At 37.4% G+C, this 20,325-nt stretch overlaps 3 protein-coding genes across 5 annotated transcripts; 1 reads left to right on the plus strand and 2 right to left on the minus strand.

The window, feature by feature from the left end:
* Positions 1-670: 670 nt before the first annotated feature.
* On the minus strand, positions 671-11,674 carry LOC140953536 (DNA methyltransferase 1-associated protein 1-like). Of its 2 annotated transcripts, none has more exons than XM_073402943.1 (18): positions 11,456-11,674; positions 11,194-11,285; positions 8,534-8,729; positions 7,721-7,759; positions 6,891-6,961; positions 6,642-6,699; positions 6,397-6,456; positions 5,935-6,048; positions 5,393-5,526; positions 5,088-5,157; positions 4,765-4,830; positions 3,739-3,811; positions 3,291-3,342; positions 2,943-3,014; positions 2,370-2,413; positions 1,928-1,962; positions 1,442-1,507; positions 671-841 (listed from the first exon to the last, which is right to left on the minus strand). In XM_073402943.1, the coding sequence occupies exons 1-18, from the start codon at positions 11,534-11,536 to the stop codon at positions 776-778; spliced, it is 1,389 nt and encodes a 462-aa protein (XP_073259044.1). In that variant the 5' UTR covers positions 11,537-11,674; the 3' UTR covers positions 671-775. The 2 variants fall into 2 exon arrangements, with proteins under 2 accessions (XP_073259044.1, XP_073259043.1); XM_073402942.1 differs by having other exon boundaries at positions 1,442-1,510.
* Positions 11,675-11,810: 136 nt separating this feature from the next.
* On the plus strand, positions 11,811-15,110 carry LOC140953538 (alpha-1,3/1,6-mannosyltransferase ALG2-like). Of its 2 annotated transcripts, none has more exons than XM_073402944.1 (4): positions 11,811-12,271; positions 13,068-13,370; positions 13,558-13,985; positions 14,679-15,110. In XM_073402944.1, the coding sequence occupies exons 1-4, from the start codon at positions 11,815-11,817 to the stop codon at positions 14,787-14,789; spliced, it is 1,299 nt and encodes a 432-aa protein (XP_073259045.1). In that variant the 5' UTR covers positions 11,811-11,814; the 3' UTR covers positions 14,790-15,110. The 2 variants fall into 2 exon arrangements, with proteins under 2 accessions (XP_073259045.1, XP_073259046.1); XM_073402945.1 differs by having other exon boundaries at positions 13,558-14,033; positions 14,679-14,804.
* A 16-nt stretch (positions 15,111-15,126) lies between these two features.
* On the minus strand, positions 15,127-19,684 carry LOC140953544 (ATP-dependent DNA helicase PIF1-like). The gene is made up of 7 exons (XM_073402952.1): positions 18,870-19,684; positions 17,975-18,243; positions 17,572-17,678; positions 17,200-17,446; positions 16,777-16,864; positions 16,066-16,211; positions 15,127-15,622 (listed from the first exon to the last, which is right to left on the minus strand). The coding sequence occupies exons 1-7, from the start codon at positions 19,648-19,650 to the stop codon at positions 15,386-15,388; spliced, it is 1,875 nt and encodes a 624-aa protein (XP_073259053.1). The 5' UTR covers positions 19,651-19,684; the 3' UTR covers positions 15,127-15,385.
* Positions 19,685-20,325: the final 641 nt, after the last annotated feature.

The following is a 20,325-nucleotide window of genomic DNA, read 5'->3' on the forward strand; positions in this document are numbered from 1 at the left end:
GAAATAGTAGTATAACCCAAGAGGTTTGTTAGTGTTGGATATACACTTTAACTTGTTGATCTCCTTCAATTTATTTCTATGGCAATAATAGTACAATCCCAGGGGGTTTTATTAGAATAGAATAAAATATAATTATACCCTAACAGGGGGCTTTAATTAGTTCTCCTACTACGTTACTATGTACACAATGAAAATCAGTAGTATTATCCTCTGCGGTTTGTTAGGAAAACATTACAACCCCGACGGTTTGTTAGAATAGAGTTTGCACTTTAACAGGGGGCTTTAATAAGATCTCCTACCATGTACACCATGAAAATTAGTAGTATTATCCCATTGGTTTGTTAGAAAAACAGTACAACCCTAGGGGTTTGTTAGAATAGAGTTTGCACCTTAACAGAGGGCTTTAATAAGATCTCCTACCATGTACACCATGAAAATCAGTAGTATTATCCCATTGGTTTGTTAGAAAAACAGTACAACCCTAGGGGTTTGTTAGAATAGAGTTTGCACCTTAACAGGGGGCTTTAATCAGTTATCCTAACGTGTATACCATTGAGAATAATAATAAACATTGTTTTCGTTTCAAATGAGTATCCATGGTCATTTATAAATCGACTTAACCTAAAGACGCCTTCACTGATGGAACAAAATATATTGGACTCAATTCATGAATTCTTTTAATTTATTTACAAAAGCTCTTTTTTATGTTTGGCCACCCTGCAAATAATTGCTTTAGTACACATGCAAGCCATACAATGTGTGGGGTACCGTTAGTTTAGGGTCTTTTAGTTTTCTTCAAAGGATTTTGTTCCAAAAATGCTGCAGCTGTTCTCCTCTTTCTCTGTTGAAGGAAAACGATTATGGGTTATCGGATTCAGTGGACTACGAACAATGTACTGTGAAATCAATGATAACTCTGCACTATTAATACCATCTTATTGCGGATTCAAACATGTGACCAGAAATTATTTGGCCCATAGTCAGCCTAGCACATGTCACTAATATTACTTGCTCATTTTCTTTCCCGCAACTATACAAGACTGGAACCTCATTCCAATCAAGATAAGAGCTGAGAGCTACTTAAAATTTAATTTTTATGTAAGCAAAGGTCTTAAAGCTGTTTTATTGAACTTTCCATTTTATTATTATTTTTATTTCATTTTATTTATTCCTTTTTGATGTGACAGCATAGTAGAACATGAGAGTAGAAGTAAAAGGAACCAAACTCTTTTTAAGGAATAAATGTCAGTAAGAGTAAAGGTCCTGTTTAAGTATTTATAAATTAGAGAAGCTATAATGCAGCGGGAGGCATAAACTGCCATGTTATGCAGCATTAAGACTTAAGTAGGGATGTTTTAAAGGGAAGGAAGTGGTGCAGCTTTCACTGTAGCTACATGTAACTAAAGCATATTGGCTAACACATAGTTCAGATTTAACTTACTGCATTTGGAGTTCCTGGCGAAGGGGTTACTGCATCTATTAAAGGTGTCGAGGAGGTAGATGTGACCTGCTAAATGTAACAAAAACACTTAATAAATAAATGAGTGGGGAATCAGAGAGAGAAACTAAACTGATTGGTTGAGTCATGTCTATCATCTCATATGGTATACACTGTGAAGAATATGTGCCAAGATTGACAACAACTTTTTGTAAAATAGCTGCATAGAAATTATTGGCTTTCAAGAGTTGAATTTCATACAGATTTTCTGTTTATAATATAGGCGTGGCCAAGGATTTTCTGCACTTTATCTGGAAAATCAACACTAAGGTGACGAACGGTTTCTTTATAAATGATCGTTTTTCATGACAACTTATTTAAATTTCAGAAAAGAACTTCGTCTCACATTTGAAATGGCCACTGGGTTTTTTGTAGCTCAAGTTTATAACAACAACAACAACAAAACTGATTGGAAAGAAAAATACTAACCACTTTAGGAACAATGGAAACAGCTTCAACAGGAACTACAAAGAAAAAGAGAAATCTGCTATCAAAGGATGAAGATAAATGTAAAGATACAAAAACCAAAGGCTACAGGGCTGAATTGAAATGAAAGGTGATTTAAATTTTTTATTACTATGATTGTGGTGATTACTCAAGGAGAAGCTACACTGTAATTGTTGGAATTTAAACATCACAGTTTTGTTCAAAACTCAGTGGGTGCCCCAGTGACCAGTAACACCAGGCTAAAAAAAGCCTTCTTTGTGACTACAGTATATCAAGTAATTTACATTTTATTAACCTGGTTCCACTAATTTCTGGCCATTTTCATGTTTTCACAAAATCAATTGGCTTTAAACTGCCCACCAAAATACTCAAAGCAAGACATTGATTCAACCAACTGGATCAACACGGATAAACATCAATTTACCATTTATAGTAGATATGTCTTTTCCTAAGGCTTCAAGACGATGTCTGCAGGAAAAAGGAATAAATTAATATTAGAGTTACAAAAATTTTATGTCGTGTTGAAAAAAGTGACTTGGATTATTCACAGAAGAAATAATCTTTGCTGGGGATTAATTGAGAGTAATACACAATACCCCAGGAGAGTGCTTCACAAAAGCTTTCATGCAAATGGTCACACTTTGGAATTTCACCCACAGACTCAAACACTAAAGCCACCGTGAACAGCACAATGATAAGTACCACAAGAAAGTACTGCTCGGTAGCTTTCATTTGAAAGGTCACACTCCAGGATTTCAATCAAAAAACACCTTGTGGAGCATAATAATCAGTACAGTGCCACAGGAGAGGGCTGTTCAGCTCTGAGTTTCCATTGAGAAGATTTCGTCAACAGACTTCAGATTAAATGATGCAAAAATTAATGTTTTTTTTTTTCTGGCAGTAACAAAATTGTTTGGAGATTTTATAAGAATGATGGCATAGCAAGTCTCAGGGTTTAAACAGAGCAGGTAAAGTAATGATACTCTGTCACACTTACTTCAGTGACTGGATTTCAAATTCACAGTTTCCAGCTGCCTGCTTTAAGTCATAAAGCAGAATCATCTCATTCCTGGGAGCAAAAAGTGATATTTATCATCAGCAATAATTATCATAACTATTATCGTCAATTTCATCATTATCACCCTTTTCATCAACAGCAGCATAGAGATTCCTGTCCTTTATAAAAAATAATAAACATGTGGTTGGTTTCATTTACTTTAAATTGCCTTAAAATTGTAATCTCTGTTAATGATGATGGATATTAACTAAAAAATAAGAAGATAGGCTGTAATACTTCTCTCAATTTATGTTGTAATATTATGATAATTATTAATAAGGTACTAACCTCAATTCATTAAACTGATGGCATATCTGTTCAGTTGGCATTGGCATAAGATCTGACAAGAAAACAAGACAGTGTTTGTATGTGCAAATAAATATAGTGCAACCTCTCCGGGGCTCATTTTAACAAGCCGTTTTTTAGGAGGGGCTTATTGACGAGGGGGACTTGTGAGACAGGGTTGTCAGAAAGTTTTGAAGTAGACGGCTGAGTTGTCAAAGTAAGCAGCCAGTCCCAGGATATTTTATTTCAAAAAATCCATCCAATTTTTGCCGGCAGCCGGCTACTTTTACCAACCCTGATGAGACGGGGGGAGAGGCTTAATAAAATACAATGTGATTAAGACAGTTCAAGAGGGGGCTGAGAAGATTTGGGAGGAGGCTTATTAGAGAGATTACAGAGAGAAGTAGAATATTATTTTCTCCTTAAGCACATTTTGGAATCAATCACTCACCAACTCCTAACTCTTCAAGTAGTTGTTCAACAGCCTTAGCTTTTTTGGTTCCAACAGATCCTGGCATCTTCATCTGAAAAGAACAACAGACAGATAGACACTACAGTAAGGTTCCAGAACCAAAACATTTAAACTGAGCCTTGCTTGCAAGAAAGGCTGTAGAATCCATTAGGAAGATAGAATCATTTCTGTGACAGCATTACAATGCCAACACCCCTTTCCCCATCCCTTCTAGCAAGAATTCTACCATAGCAACCCATTTAAACATACTTGCACTTGTGCATCAGTCTCTCAATATCACCAATGGTTTCCCTGTGAAACAACATCTGAGGAATGAGTGCAGAAATCCAGATCTGAAAAGTTCTTCTGATTGGTTGAAGCCAATTTTCGACCAATCAGAAGCACTACCCAGATCAGGGTAGTCACACATCATCATTATGGAATTTCTGTGCTCGTTCCTCAGATGTCATTTTGCAGGGATACCATCAGTGGCGTAATGAAATGTTGGTAGTTTTCTCATGCTAGATACTAGGCAGCTTAACCAACGACGACAGCAATGGCAATGACAACGAGAGCGGCAAAAAAACAGTAGCCTTAGATTAGCAAAACAACAACTCTGCATGTGCATCACGTGTTTTTGTACATTTCTTTGCTGTCCTTGCATGACTACAACGTGAAAATGCCTAATTTCACGTTTTATGGAGGATGGGAACACACGACAGCAATTTCCTTTTTCTTCCTCTGAACTTCAATATAGTCCTTTAGAATTCAACTCCAGAAAAATGCGCCATTATTTGCTGAATTGAATGAGATGCTGATGGAATAAGTGAGGTTAAGTTTGAAGCAGAACGAATTAACCTTTGAAGTAACATTTTTGTAGCCATTGCCGCCATTGTTGCTTAAGCTCCCTACTATCACAAAGTCAGGAGGAGGAGTGCACCACCCCCCCCCCCCCCCCCCCCGTCCCCCGTCCCCCTTCCATTCTTCTAGGTAAGATGAGAGGTACTGCAATAAGTATTTTCTTACCCTGCTACTGCGTAGGTACACACCAGCCCCCTTACTCTCGGGAAATTTGACTCCAGATGATTCAGCCTGCAAAACAATTAACAGAAGTCATGATTTACATAATGTAATATCCCAGAACACATTTATGTTGTAATGTTAGTTTCCATGATTTGCTGCAATGGACTGGAGTTCAGTCACAGTATGTCCTCAAAACATTTTTCGCATTTGTTATTATCTACTTGCTGAATACAGGTTGTATGAGCAGTAGGAATATGCAGAAAACATCATCAAGAACATTAAAATAATAGTTATTTTTGTTAACAATCTTGAGGTACCGTAGTCACCTTAGTTGGTTTGTCTGGTAGTTCTCCTTTCTTCTTGGTTGGCTTCTTTTTGATGGGTTTCTTGTCTCTCCTGAAAAATAAAGTTGGTTGACTCAACAAAATGCACCATAATCCTACTGGTTTCCTTAAACTGTGATAATAGCTTACAAAACAAGAATATTGAGGGGAATGGGAAAAAAAGAGTGAGCAAACAACACTTCTGTACAAAAGCAAATTAGAAAGTAAACAGAGCGTAAATAACATTTAAAGCAAATGTTTATCTCACTTCAATTTGACTTTAGAATGACCAAAAACACTTAGCTTACTTTAATCTGTACGAGTCAGCCTGATTTTCAGCAGCTGTGATAAGTTTTTGTAGATCTTGCTGTTTCTTCTCCCTCTCTCTCTTACGCATTTCAATTTTCCTCAGTTCCGCAACAAGCATTTCCTCTTCTTGGACCTAAAAAAATTTGTTTCAGAAAAATCAATGCTCCAGATATTGGTTTGAACCCCCCTCCCCTTTGGAAATTCCAGTTCAGATTCATACTTTCGTTTAAAAATTTAGAACTTGAAGACCCTTCCTCACTCATAGAATTGGCAATGACCCTCCATGTTGTACATTGTAGGTATGGATAATTATTGTTTTTCTAGGAACACATTACCACTGGTTAAAACTTCTTACACAAAACATAAATCACATAGAACAGAAGGAAAAAGGCATGAAGACAACCTAAATCCATTCATTTTGCAATGTGTCTGAAGTATTCATCTAAAACATTACAAGTAACATTAAAATACAGTAAGAACAAAGATGTGGCTAATCCTAAACTTCCACTATAACAAAAAAAATAAATTGCTGTAAATTTACCTGTTCTTGTGTACGGTTAAACAACTTTAAAAGTTGTCTTTTTCTTTCTGTTTCATGTTGGCTGTCGTATGCTGACGGTAAGTTTTGTGCTTCTTGCCCAGGTGGAGCTCTTGCCTACAGGAACAATAAATTGTCCATGAAGTTTTTATTGCTAAAAATTTGATTCCAAAATAAAAACTGTATTATATTAGTGTAATGTTTTCTTTAAAATGCTGGGGAGAGAGAAAAATTTGGGGATGGTCCAGTATCCCATCCAGAAAGAAGATATGCTCCATATCAATCTTTGTTACAGAAAGCTGATAAAATAATGTGCAAACCTGCAATACAATAGCATTCAATACCAGGATTAGCATTTCTCCTAGATGCTTCACATACTACTAGACTGGGTCTCCTGTGGTTTATTTGAGAGCTTGCGATTGCTGCCCTTTGTAATTACATTTTTAGACTCTGATCCCAAGTTACCTTAAGAAGTTTTGTAACACAGCTATAATAGCGGTCCTTTAATTCTTCAATGGTTCTAGCCTGCAGCAAGAATATAAGTTATGCAGTTCAAATCAATGTCAATGTCAATGTCAATCAATGTAATATTGCTGTTCTGTGCAATTCCAACAAAGGTTACTAAATGGATTGTAAAGGAAAATAAAGTGCAAAAGCGTAAAACACTTACAATGAAAGAGATTAACAGTCTATAATTTCAGTAAAAATACCTGATACTGTTCCTTGTCAAACCGGTCATGTATCACTATAAAACGAAGATCAAATCGTCTGAAGGAAAACAAAAAAAAGAAAAGAAATTAATAGAACATACTGAATTGTTTGGCTGGCAATCAACCAGATGCAACATTTACAGAGCTAGGAGTTTTGCTTCTAGATCTTAACAACTGTTTATATCAGTGTTGTATAAAAAAACTGCCCTTAATGTTTCCATATCAAAGTAATATTTCATTTGTTTTCACCTGCAAAGATCAAACAAGTGATCAGTCTCACTTCGTGTCCATGTTGAGGGGGGTCCATCATGGAGACACATCTGTTCAATTTGAAAAATTTATGTTTAATCATTGAACCCTAGGAGTAAGTGTCGCACATAATAGAGAGATTAAGACGTGAATTTCTACCGCGTGACCAAGTTTTCCCCTTATTTTCGGTTTACTCTTTATTGCTTCTACACAAAAATAAGTAGTGTTATGCCAGTTTTAACCACAGGAATTGTTTGGGACTGTTTTTATCTGCTTATTTGCTATTTTGAGAAATTCTCAACTTGAGTCTGACAATTGACGTTTGCAGTAAACATGAATCTTAATCTCTCTAATGTCCCATTTTCAACTCACTGATTAATCAAATAAAAATGGTTCTGAGGACACAATGACAAAGTAAAAAGAATCTTAATCATAGAATAAATTCTCCTCAACAGCACAAGAAAAAAAAAAGAATAGGGCATGGAGAATATGCATGCTGATATTACAGTTTACAGGCTTGGGGTAACTTTGAGGCTACATGTAAATGAAACTAAAGTAATGAGCCTAGATGAGACTAAACATTAATGCATCAACAGAATGAAACCAACAACAGAGGAAGGTACTTTATGACAGAATTTATGCTGTAGGTTCATTGTAAGCACAATGCAAGTGAGACAAAGGTGTACCTGCAAGTACAATGTCAATTGGCAGTCTCAAGACACTTACACGTTTCATTTTATATTAACATTTTCATCTTTTATTCCAGAAAAGGAAATTTACCCAAGCAACAAGGAACCTATTTTGGGAATCCTAGTTTGTTTGAGTCAAACCTGGTATTCTTCATCTGTATAACTTGGAACATCAACTTTCTGTAAAAAAAAGAAAAAGAATTATCAAATGTCTATGGCTATCCTCTGCTCTATAGACAGATGTCAAAGTTCATAGTAACTGTAACTTAACTTTCTGTAATAAGAAATAATGTTGATCGGTATCTAAATATCACTTCCAACATCACTTCCTAGAATTCCCTAGAAACAGCACTGTAAGTCAGGATGATTGAAGGGCCTCTGCTTCCAGAGTATCCCTGACACTGCTTGTACCAACTTTCGCCAAAGCTCTATTAATAAGCTGGCAACTTCTATGAGACAGCCTACTTGACCCTCACTCAGTGTTTATAGATTGATGATTGATGATTGCAATCTAATAATCATTTTTTTTAAAATAAAACAGTCTACTCCCTCTCAGCAGATACAATTGTAAGGCAGACAGTCGACTGTAATATTACAGTCATTATTGCACGCAGTCACAGGGTTTTCAATTATAAGAGCCGGTGGCCGGCGAAGTTTGCCGGCTATTTTACATGAACTTGCCGCCTACTTTTTTTTCTTTTTAATCCAGTTTAAATAAAGTATTCATGTGCTGTCACTGAATAAAAAAGCCAAAATTTAATGATGTCTGTGTTCTGTTCAAACACTCTAATTTTTGCCCCAGAATGCTGGAAATGTATTCTAGGAGGCCCAGATTTCAAAAATTTTCCAGAAACTCAAGCCTTTGCTGGAAGTTTTTTCCCTCTCCACCTACTCCAAAACTTTTGCCACCTACTTAAAATCTTATTGAAAACCCTGAGTCAAGGTCAACCCTACCTTGTTAAACCTAGCAAATGGATAATCTTTTCCTTCATCTGCTGCTCTTCTCCAGTGATACAACACTGCGCCATCTGTGCGAGCTGGGTTGGTAAAAGGCACCCACTTCCAAGCTCTGACATGTCGTCTGCCTAGCTTTGCTTTCATCTGTTTATATCCATGACTTGTATCTGTTGACGAAAGGGGTGGGGAATCCCTACACAGAGAACATACCTTCTGTCAATCGCTTTTTAACTAACACGTCAACATTAATTTTGTCGAACTGTTTTCAGGGGGTTTCAATAATGGCCGGTTAGCGGGTAGAACTACCCGCCTGTGACAAACTGAATACCTGCCTGAAGATCGTGTGATGGAGGATGATAAAGTGCCTGATAAAGGTCATCACTACTTAAAAGTCATTTCATGAAGGAAAACCCCACAATCTCGAAATATAAAAGTAATTAAAAGGTTTAAAATGTAGTCCTGCCCATCTGAGGTGTAAATGTGAGTTAAAGTAATAACACTATGCGAATAAAAAAAGTCGAAAAACATAACAATCAAACAGAACAAAATGTGCCAGGCCCATACCCTACTTGTGATCAAGCGAGACTGGGTTTAAGCTCATGAATAGTAATGGAGTACAAAAGGCAATTGCGTTCGTTACTTGCACATTTTGGTCATGAACCTCAACAAAAGAAATCAAAGCAGATCAATCCTTTAGAAGGTTAGTTACAGAAGAAAGAAAAGAGTATTTTTGTACGACTAGACTTTGTAAATCAATTTCCTATTTTTTGCACGCTAATATTGCGATCATGATTCAGATGATTCATCTTTTGAAAGTAAAGATGAAAAAGACAACTGAACTCTACTTGTGAAAACTGTTTGCCATTTGTTAAGCTGTAAAAATAACTGTCAGTTACTTATTGAAAAGCACAATTTTGCAGCAGAAATAAACAATATTTAGAGTACACATTTTGTCTGACAAAAAATGCGTTGATTGAAAAATAAAATACAGGTCAGTCCAGGCATTCATGCTAATTTTTGTTTAAGATTTTTTGAAAATAGATCACTGTTTTAAATAAAATGGAGAGAAGCCTCAAATTTTGCTCCAGAATAAAGCAAAATGCATCTCCAAGAGTGCTAAAGTTAAAAATTTTCCAGGGGAGGATGTCCCCAGACCCCCCTACAAATGAAGGGCCTTTGGCCCTTCTAATTAATCTACCCACCTAATATAAATATTTTTGAAACCCCTGGTTTTTACTTGTAACTCTCCATAAACAATCATTAATTTTCAAACCTGATCACATACAAACAGGTGCAAATTGGATTGACTGGGATCATACAACGCTGACCTGGTATGGTAATTTTGTAATCGCAATTTGCTATCCACTTGCAACAAGCCCACTTACAACAAGTCTGCCAAACTGACAAATTACAACATTTTGGATTATAAGACTACCCTAAACGATTTGAGCTATTCCAATTGATCACCCAATGATTAGCCACTTAGGATTGTATTTAGGTGGCCATTAACATTGTTCGTTGTACTCGACATCTACAGTATGTGGTCCTTGGTCCGCGCAAGTCCGCGATGCCCTTGGTCCGCGCCTTCTCCGAAAATGATAAAATATTTCGTCGAGACAAAAAATACGTTGAATAATGAAAGATATCGTGATTTACTGGTTAGCATTCTTTCATATAACGAAGTTTCGGCTTTCTTGCTGTGGGTGAAGGCGCGAAATTAAAGTTTGTTGACAGGTAGGTTTATTTGTCTTTCTTGAAGTTTAGATTTTTGCTGCACCGTAAATTACATGGTCATGTTTACTTAGCCTGCGAATGAATAAAACACAACGGGAAGACGTGCCTTTTTAAAGAACAGGTTTTCAGATCCACTTTTTTCTGCTGTTGGAAGCATATTGCTGTAGACTCTGAAATTTTTGTTTTATCGACTCTTGAAAAATATCACCAAATTTCGCTTAGCAGTCCTTGGTCTGCGACGTATGACCTGGTTGAATAAAACTTTGCAAAATAAAAAGCGACGGCCCTTGTTTTCGAAGAATGTTTGGAAAATCGTCCCTATACATGTCTACAAGTTCTCTTTTTTTAATACCTCGAATACATACAGAGTTTTTGGTAATTATTTTCGACCCCCCTGAAAACCGCTCGCGACGCACGTGTGGGAGACTCGAGGAGACTGTTGTCTGAAGTCTTTGAAAGAAGAGCAGATTCTTTTATACTCACAACATCTTCTGAAAAAAGACTTAAGCTTAATTGCATCAAGAAATGAAAAAAAAATACATGAAATTTGTGAAAAGGACATTTTCCTGTGGAAACTATAACAATTTTAACGTTTTTTTCGTGCTGCTTACCTGAGACGTGGACTAAGGATCACTTTCGCGGACCAAGGACCATCGAAAATGGTCGCCTTTTTTCGCGAACTCCAAGCAAAATATTTAAGTCTGGAACTTGAAACTTCAGGATTATCGAGAAGAACATAAAACCTATCTTCAGCGAGTATTTCACCTTGTTACGTGAAGATTCGGGTAAGATATTCAAGTTTATGACTTTTAGACGCGGACCAAGGACCACATACTGTAGTGTTTTAAAATTAATTGATTAGCTGGGTGTACTGATATTAAATTTGACAACAGTCTGTAGACTGAATTGTTCACGGCTCTAACCTGCTATCACTGTACAACAAAGCATACAGCTCTCGGTGCATTCCCTCTGGACGTTTGAAGCTTGATTCGTTTGCCCTTCTTAACTTTCTTGCCTGTAAAATCAATAAAATTATCACTGAATTACGTGTAATTGTAGAGAAACTAAAACAAACAGCAGAATTAAATAACTTGCAATTCTTCACTGCATAAGATAATACGAAGTACTAGTAATTTATCCCCACAATCAGAAACGTTTATACGTCACCTGAGGTGCGTTCATTACCTTGTTTCCTCCAACAATAGCTTCTTTGCTTGGAACAGAAGCGCCTTGCTCTAACTCCAAAATGTCTCGGACATCACTCATGTTGGTAATCTATCGGGTGTAATAACTACCAATAGATATTTAAAAGTATAGGATCTTATGGGAAAGTATTTAGGACTGCCGAGAAACAATATTCTTTCGAATGATGCAGAAGATGACCAAAACTATCTGTGCGCCGCCATTTTGTGTTGGTTTCTTTCCCAGATCCTCACGGTCAGCCTCAAGTTCGCGTGCATAAATTCCTCTCTCGAGTGATCTTGCAATCAGCTTGGGAAATCTTTTATTTTTGTAAGTCTGAAAGGTTAGTCTCAGCCTCTGCAATGGTTCGGGTGGCATTCATTCATCCTGATCTTGGAATTGGAGGAGCAGAGCGTCTTGTAGTGGACGCTGGTTTAGCCTTGAAATCGCGTGGACACGAAGTTCACTATTTTACCTCACACCATGATAAATCGCACTGCTTCGAAGAAACGAGAAATGGGTCCTTAAATGTTACTAGTGTTGGAGACTGGCTTCCTAGACACTTTTTTGGATGCTTCTATGCTTTTTGGGCTTACCTAAGAATGATTTATGTGGCTATTTATCTTATCTTTTTCTCTTCATGGCGAACGGACGTCATCATTTGTGATCAAGTGTCTGTGTGCGTACCGGTTTTAAAACTCAGCAAAGCGCTTGTGGTCTTTTACTGCCATTTTCCGGATATGCTTTTAACTCAACGGAAGAGTTTCCTGAAAAAGTTGTATCGTGCTCCTTTGGATTGGCTAGAGGAAGTTACTACTGGTATGTTTCTGGAATTTATGTGCACGTATGCGGGGAGGGGGGCAGTCTAGCTACTTCCTAGGGAATACTCCCTTTAAAATAAAAATGGCGGGTAATCGTCGCTGTGGTACTTTTTGGGAACTTGCAAAAGATATGGAGCCAAAAAAATATTGGAACTATTTTGATGTTACTCAATGGTTTGACTTTTGGTACAAGCACAATCAGTTTTATAAGGGAGATCCCCACCAACCTCAGGATAGTTCTTTTTAGTAAACTCCAACTAGTGGTCTATCATCAATGCTGCGTTCTGATTGGTTGAGTTACTACTAGGCTATATGTTATAGCCCACTAGTAGTGAAAGCGCAGGCTTTTTGGCAGCAAAAAAGGATTAAAGTCTAGCTTTAACCAGCTAAAGTTGTTTTGTCTCGATATTTTTGACCAGCTAGTTGGATTTTACTTTTTATTTCACAGCCTCTGAGTCAATAGCCCATTCGGCCTTCAGCCTTCGGCCTCATGTGCTATTGACTCAAGAGCCCATTCGGGCTCGAGGAATAATTGTTAAATACGTATTATGTTCAGCGCAGGTCTCCATGTTGTTGGATTGTGGAACCCGGTTAGGGGGACATGCTATTGTGTTTGTATTATCCGGGTGTCCATAGAGCAGGGTTCTACTGTAGTTATTTTGCTCCTGATATTGTGAAATTTGCATGTTCAAAGGTTAAGTGCCCTTGTATCCTTTTTTTTAGTAATAACTATGATCCAAGTTTTACTGTTCTTTGTTTTAACTCTTCTTATTTAATTGTTTTGTTTTCTTAAGGTATGGCAGATGTTGTTCTGGTTAACAGCAATTTCACTGCAGATACATTTGTATCAACATTTACAAGTCTACGCAGCAATCGACCTCGTGTCTTGTACCCTTCATTAAATTTTTCATCATTTGATGCCTCAGTTTTGTCTGATGAGAGTGATGACCTTGTACCACCTAAAGCAAAGATTGTGTTCTTGTCTATCAACCGTTATGAGAGAAAAAAGAACTTAAAGTTGGCGTTAGAGGCACTGGACTGGCTTAAGCATGTTGTCACTGATCAAGAATGGAAGGATGTTCATTTAATTATGGCAGGTGTGGTCTCTATTCTTTGATTTACAGTATAGAACATTACTGTGCACTATTCTTTTTGGAAGAGAAGTAATCAACCTACCTCATTGTACAATTTATCAATTATTTCAATGCAGGTACATGTATTACTCTAAGGAAAATAAAAATGCCTTTACTTTGTTTATTCTAACATTTCATATGTTTATTTCAGGTGGCTATGATGACAGGGTTGTAGAAAACAAGGAACATTATCTTGAACTTCGCAAACTTGCAGACCAGTACCATCTTACCACCAAAGTGACATTTGTGAGGTCATTTAGTGATGTACAAAAGCTGACCCTTCTGAATCGCTGCACGTGTTTACTTTATACGCCGAGTCATGAACACTTTGGTATTGTTCCTATTGAAGCCATGTACATGAAGAGACCTGTCATTGCCGTCAATAGTGGAGGTCCTTTGGAGACTGTTCAAGATGGTGTGACAGGGTTTTTGTGCAATCCCGATGCAGAGTCCTTCGCTCTTGCTATGCAAAAGTTTGTGAAGGATCCATCCCTTTCTTTAGTGCTGGGTGAGGCTGGAAAAGAAAATGTCATCAAGAAGTTCTCTTTTGATGTCTTTGCAGAACATCTTCATAACATTGTATGTTGTTTGTTCCTGTTGGAGTTTGATGCCTATCCTCTTGACTAGGTTATAATTTTTGCTTTTCCACATTGAACATCAGTTACATACATACAGTCTTGTATTGTAGTTGTAACCTTGAGGTGCAAAAGAACATTTATAGTTACCATTTAAATAAAATGTCTTTTGCAGGACTTTCTCTCAGAACTATTAAATTTTTGATTTTCAGAATTTTATGAAATGAGAAGTTGGAATTTTTCTTTAAAGCTTTTTGTGGAAAGCCCAAGTCTACAAAATTAATCTGTTGATCATTCTTCTCATTTGACCACAAAGTTACAGTCAGAATCTAAAGCACCTACCCACAAGACAGGCTCATATATACATTCAGATTGTTTTAGAACTATTTCTAGTAGAACCTCTCCTTACAGACATTTCTATTACGGACGGACAGTACACTTACTCACAAAAACACTAAACTTCATTTTTCTTCCTGCAATGTACCTCTATAATAAAGACAGTTCTCTTCTGTAATACAGACCTTGGGTCTTTCCTTTGGTGTCTATTATTACGGAGGTTTGACTTAGTTAACTGAAAATAGCCGAGTGTGAGGTCCAAGTATATTCAGTTAGGCTTAGTATTTGAAATATTTCATGTTATATGGTATACTGAAAGCTTTCTTCACTGTCACTGTTGTCGTTATTTTTTAATTAACAGGTCACAGATGGAGAACAGGCTGGAAGAGCATGGTCAGTGGCTGTAACGTGTTTTCTAATGGTCATTGTATTCTCAGTAGCCTGCGCATGGGTGCTTTATTTCTATCAATGACTGACAAGTGTCTTCAATAGGAAACTAGAAGGATTTTCCCTAGTACAGCTGTATCATAAATCAAATAAATTATTATTAGTGTTAGGTCCCAAGGCTGTATGTTATTGGAATGCACTGGTTTGACATCTAAGAATGGATACAGGTAGAGTTAGTGCAGCATCATCATTTGATTACCAGTGGGGAAATAATTTTGGCATTAATTTCATGATTTACATTGAAAGATGAAAGTCAGTTAAATTACCGTTACGAACACTCTTAGAAATGACTTGTGGGTAAAGTAACTTTATTACAACATAATCCACGACATAATCTGTACAATGTATTGTCTGAAGTTGACATATTTCCTTGAAAATATATTACCAGTAAAATATGAATTCAATGTAATAACGTTCATTCTAAAATGGGATAGAAAAAATAATTACTAAAATGCTAAATCTGTTGAAATTAAAACAGTATCATTTCAACTGTTTCAAAACAGTGTTCAGGATTTTCTTTGACTCTGAGACTTTCAGGTGGTAACTTAAACCACATTTCAGTGGGTGATGGTGTTAAAAGATTATTACTGGTACTATTTCAGGTCCTTGGCAGGATTTTTTCTACGAAGGGCTGATGTTCTCTTTATCTTCATTCTGAAAATTGCATTGCATCAATTTTGTATCTCTCTGTAACCGTGCATAATAACGTAGGACATCAGGATGAGCTCGCACACACTTGCTGTCAAAGTCCAGAACTCTGAGCCCTTGCAAGCTTCTTGCTCGTGAAAGGGCGACATATGCTTGTCCATACTCAAATACTCTTGACAATGAGATTTCAACACAGTCCAATGTCATACCCTAAAACAGTGCAGTAAAGAAGTCATCAAGCTTACCTAACTAGCAGCCACAATTCACTTAGACTGAGAAAACAGCCAACATTTTGCAAAGCTACCACTGGTTCTCCTGTGAAATGATGCCTGAGCAACAAGCGCAGAAATTCCATACTGATGATGTGTCATTACCCAGATTGGGTAGTGCTTCTGATTGGTTGAAGCATCAGCGTGATTAATCAGAAGCATTACCCAGATCTGAGTAGTGACATTTCACCAGTATGAAATTTCTATAACTCTTGTTCTTCAGGTGTTATTTTGCAGGGAAATAAGCGGTGGCATTGTGAGATGTCGGCATGTTTTCTGAGGCTACAAAACAGTGGGTACTAACAGACTTAGCAAACTTGAGTTAGGGTTTTACCCCAAATTCCCTGATTTGTTTAGGACAGTGCAACACCTTCTTCACCTTACCTGGCTTTTATGTATGGACACTGCCCAGGCTAGTTTGAGTGGCAGCTGTCGTCGAGTGACTGTCCCCCCTCCAGCTGTTTTCACCACCCATTTCTCAGGTCCAATGACCTGCTCTGAACCAGACATGAACTTCACCACTGGGTAACCTAACATGACATACAACACAACTTCAATAACAGACAAGTGCATTATAGAGCAGACTGAAAAATACCACCATTAAGAAGTTTTTTTATTTTTCATACATTACATCAGTCACTTTTGTCTTCCCTAGCACATAGTTTAATACACTCTTTTAATAACAGAAAATCCCCTCACAACTGTCATTTCCCTTTGTTCTGAAGGTGACACAGGAGGTTGTGGAGAAGGTTTTATTATTGCTTATTTCTTTCCTCTACTCTTAACAGTGGCGAAAAGAAAAATGTACCAAAAAATTCAAATTTCTTTTTCTAAAAACCATAGAAATAAATATCTCTATGTGAAAGTTCTGCCATTTTATCCGGTAATAGTACCATAGCATGATATTAATTTTTTTCAATGCAGGATTCTTAACAGTTTGAATGGAAAGCATTTCACCATACTTGGAATAAAAAGATTAATGGGCTTACATCAGTTTATTATTATGATTATTTTCCTTACTCTTTTTACTTGGATATATCTATCATGGATGCATGTTTAGTCATTAGGAATTGCATCGTAGGCAAAATAGCATACCAGCAGATCCTGAATCAAAGCATTTGATTATCCCACGGGCACCATTAACAAGTCCTTTGGATACATTCAAGTTTTTGGCCAACATGACCTAATTTTATAGAGAGAGTTAAAACTGTGTTAATTTACTTAAATTATTATAAATAAATATTGTGATTTGGTTTTTAATTGGAAGCTGTATTCTTTTTAGAGCATCCAATCAACAAATTGTGGTCAAAGGGTGTTTGCTTAAAGCCTCATCTCTGAATTCAAATTTTGTACTAACCCAGGGCTATCTTACCCCAGCCTATAACCAAGTTCTAATTCTGAGAGGAAATTATGCATATAATAATAATGTTCTGTATAATTTTACATAAGATTTTTGTTCCATCCCCAGCAGAATGTTGCTGGACATACACATCAATACACATTGTTGTATGATCTTACCTGTGCACCCTCTTTCAACTCCAGTGTCTGTCCAACAGGGACTTGACTGTCCAGCATGGTGCACATTGAGCTGTCACTGTCCATGGCTTGAAACACTCTCTTCTCATCAGGTAATCTTGACAGGTGGATCTCATTAATCTGATTGACATTCTCTTTGTGAGTGCAAAGCTTTGTAGCTAATATTCCTTCCTGTTCTATCACTTGGTTCTTTGTGTTGTTTAACTTTTGGACAAGTGCATCAGGGCAACTGAAGAATAAATCATAACTATGTTATTAAACATCAGAGGCCAAGACAGCACAAGAATAAAAAAAAATGCAGCCCTCAATAATATGACCATTAATATCACTATTTTGTCAGAATGAGTCAGTTACCTTCCAACCCGGACATTCTGTAGAATGGAGATAAACAGAGGATCTTTTTGTCTGTAAACCTTCTTTAGCTCAATGGTTGTATGAACACAGTCATTCCAGCAGTCTGCCTTTTAGGTGAAAAAAATATCTTTTTTCAAAGTCATGAACAACACAATCCCCGGGTACACAATATAGTAATGTATTATTAGATTACTAAAACAAAAAGAAGTAGCTAACTGTACACAAGTTACTAAATATAAAGACTCGTGGAAGAGGTCAGCATAAGATAATGAAAAAAAAGCAGACTTCCACCTTCTACAAGCAATGTGGCCGATGCTTTTGCTCACCGCCAGTGATTCAAATGCCAATGCTTCAATTCCAAGCACAGTTATGCATTTAGGACTGTTCTCCTCCTTTTTCTTACCTGGAAACAAAACTTTTTCTTTTCAGCTTGTTTTACCACAGGGGGTAGCTGCAAAAAATCCCCAGACAAAATCAACTGAATTCCACCAAAAGGAATCTCCTTTTTTCTGACAGCTCGGGCTACAGCCTCAAGCTTGTCAAAGAAGTTAGAATCTACCATAGAGATTTCATCAATGATCAAGTATTTACAGCGTCTCCATTGCTGAGCCCGCCCTGGGCGTAGAGCCAGTTCAATACATTGTGCAAGAGGTGCACTGCCACTTCCAATACCTGAACAGGATAAGAAAATATAGTTATTTTACCCAAAAATAACGAATTATAAATCCACATTAATGAAGATATTTTTGGAACCACATATGATATTTTTTTCTATATTAATCGACCTTTCATTAACCGCTCTCCAGAATGGTTTCAAACATCCTAGTCATACCAATGTGGGTAATAAAAAATAGGCAGTTTCAAAATTCCCAGATTTGTGAGGACAGGGTCTTAGAGAGTTCATTGTGTCCTAAACTAATTTGAATAATACAGTCGACTCTCTAAACGGACACCTCTATGATGGACACCTCTGTAAAATGGACACCTAGAGTTGGTCCATGCCTTTCTTTACTCCCTTTATTTGACTCTCTATGAAACGGACATCTCTCGAAGATGGACACTAAGTGATGCTCGCAAAGGTGTCCATCTTAGAGAGAGTTGACTGTAAATTGAATTCAGATTAATACAGGTCTATTGATATAAAGCATTTCCAGACATGGAAGTTGACCGACACAGTGGCACAAGCCTTAATTTTTTTAATCTGATTAGACAAGTGTTTTCTACATGCACCATTCTTACAGATTGCACGTGCAGTATTACAAACGCGAGGTTTAATAGCGAGGAGAATGTAAACATACCTGCAAAAGCGTGCAATGTTGTTCCACCAATGTGACAAGCCGCAGCTCCAGTGCTTGCTGTTACAAACGTACTTTGTGGTAGTAGCATAGTTATCAAACGCTTTAAGAGGTAAGATTTCCCGGTTCCTGCGCTTCCAGTAAAAAACACGCTCCTTCCTGATTTTACAGCATTGAGAACTGCCATTTGTTCTGCTGTAAAGTTCGTTTGAAAGGAACTCAGACAATTGAGGCGTCTCCTCGGAGCTCCATTTTTAATACCATCTACATCACCCGCCAAGTTTTCTTTCCCTGTCTTTATTCGTTTCGGAGTTCTTCCATTATTTTCGTCCAGAGGTCGTTTCTTGCAGCCCGTGGGACTAGTAAAATCCTTGTCTGTTAAAGGGCTTACGTTTTCAAATGAACGAGGTTTTTCGCTTAGGAGTCTTCGCCTGTTGCTAGCCAGTCCAGTTTGCTTGCTTTGAGCAAGTTTTAAAGATAAGCACTTTAGAAAAGCCCCCAGCTGATTTGGAGGGCAGTTGGAGATCATTAATTGTAGTTTTTGCTTTAAAAGCTTGATCGACGCCTTCCCTTCCTGTAAAAAGCGTTTGTGAATGCTTATTTCTTTCAAGAGGAAGGTTTTACCAAGCGGTGATTTGGTGCTTACAATTCGCAGCGCGATGTCACGAAATTCATCCCTGCCAATTACGACTGTTATGTTTTTGTACGTTCGTCGTTTTGTGACTATTCCATTTGCATTTAGGCTTTCTACCGTCAAACAGCATTCTAGTTCACTAGCTTCCATAATTAATGTAAACGCCGGCTGCCAATATGGAACGACTAATCGAACATCTAAAGAACTTTAAATTTTGTCTCTTGAATTAGTTGTCCAATCACAGCTCCCGTCCCACCGTCGTTCCCAGGACCACCGCAAAGAGAAGAGTGACTGAGATTCCCTGGGACTAAGTTTGTATCACATTTCCACATTTTGTTTCCACATTTCCCATAATGCACCTTATTATTTGCCCCCAAAATTTTGCACAAGCGTTGTTTTCAATTTCTTTCTTGGGACGGCTGTAATAACCAGGAGAAATAAAAAACAAAGGTTATGCAAATTTGGGGTAGGGGTGGGGAGGGGGGGGAATGAGGTGCATTATGGGAAATGTGGAAGTGGTGTATCCACCAGTTAAAAAACAAAAAACAAAAACAGTGAAACCCAAAATCGCTTTGCAATAACGATAATCAGTGGATCTTTTTATCATCTCTCGCTCGGATTGACGGGAGAATGAGAGGCCCTGGGAACAAAATCTTAAGTGACTGCGCATTGGAAAGGGGATTGGCTCTCAGGGCGCATGCACGTTTTTGTGCGACGCACGTCAACCGTTGCTAGATTTCTTTACTCTTGTAGAGACAATTTGCTCGGAAATGTGGGCAGATCCACTGCCAAAGAATGCAAAAAGTACACTTCCGATTGACGTGC

This window comes from Porites lutea, chromosome 12, assembly GCF_958299795.1.
Source record: "Porites lutea chromosome 12, jaPorLute2.1, whole genome shotgun sequence".
Lineage (NCBI taxonomy): Eukaryota > Metazoa > Cnidaria > Anthozoa > Scleractinia > Poritidae > Porites > Porites lutea.

Bases quoted from the DNA above. Each gene is read 5' to 3' on its own strand.
- LOC140953536 (XM_073402942.1), bottom strand. From the start codon at position 11,536: ATGAGTGATGTCCGAGACATTTTGGAGTTAGAGCAAGGCGCTTCTGTT. The intron at 6,049-6,396 runs GTAACTTGGGAT...TTGTTCCTGTAG, and splicing joins GTGTTACAAAACTTCTTAAG to GCAAGAGCTCCACCTGGGCA. The intron at 842-1,441 runs GTAAGTTAAATC...TTCCTTCAACAG, and splicing joins CGCCAGGAACTCCAAATGCA to AGAAAGAGGAGAACAGCTGC.
- LOC140953538 (XM_073402944.1), top strand. From the start codon at position 11,815: ATGGTTCGGGTGGCATTCATTCATCCTGATCTTGGAATTGGAGGAGCA. The intron at 13,371-13,557 runs GTGTGGTCTCTA...TGTTTATTTCAG, and splicing joins TGTTCATTTAATTATGGCAG to GTGGCTATGATGACAGGGTT. The intron at 13,986-14,678 runs GTATGTTGTTTG...TTTAATTAACAG, and splicing joins CAGAACATCTTCATAACATT to GTCACAGATGGAGAACAGGC.
- LOC140953544 (XM_073402952.1), bottom strand. From the start codon at position 19,650: ATGGAAGCTAGTGAACTAGAATGCTGTTTGACGGTAGAAAGCCTAAAT. The intron at 18,244-18,869 runs GTATGTTTACAT...TATCCTGTTCAG, and splicing joins AACATTGCACGCTTTTGCAG to GTATTGGAAGTGGCAGTGCA. The intron at 17,447-17,571 runs GTAACTGACTCA...TTTATTCTTCAG, and splicing joins CAGAATGTCCGGGTTGGAAG to TTGCCCTGATGCACTTGTCC.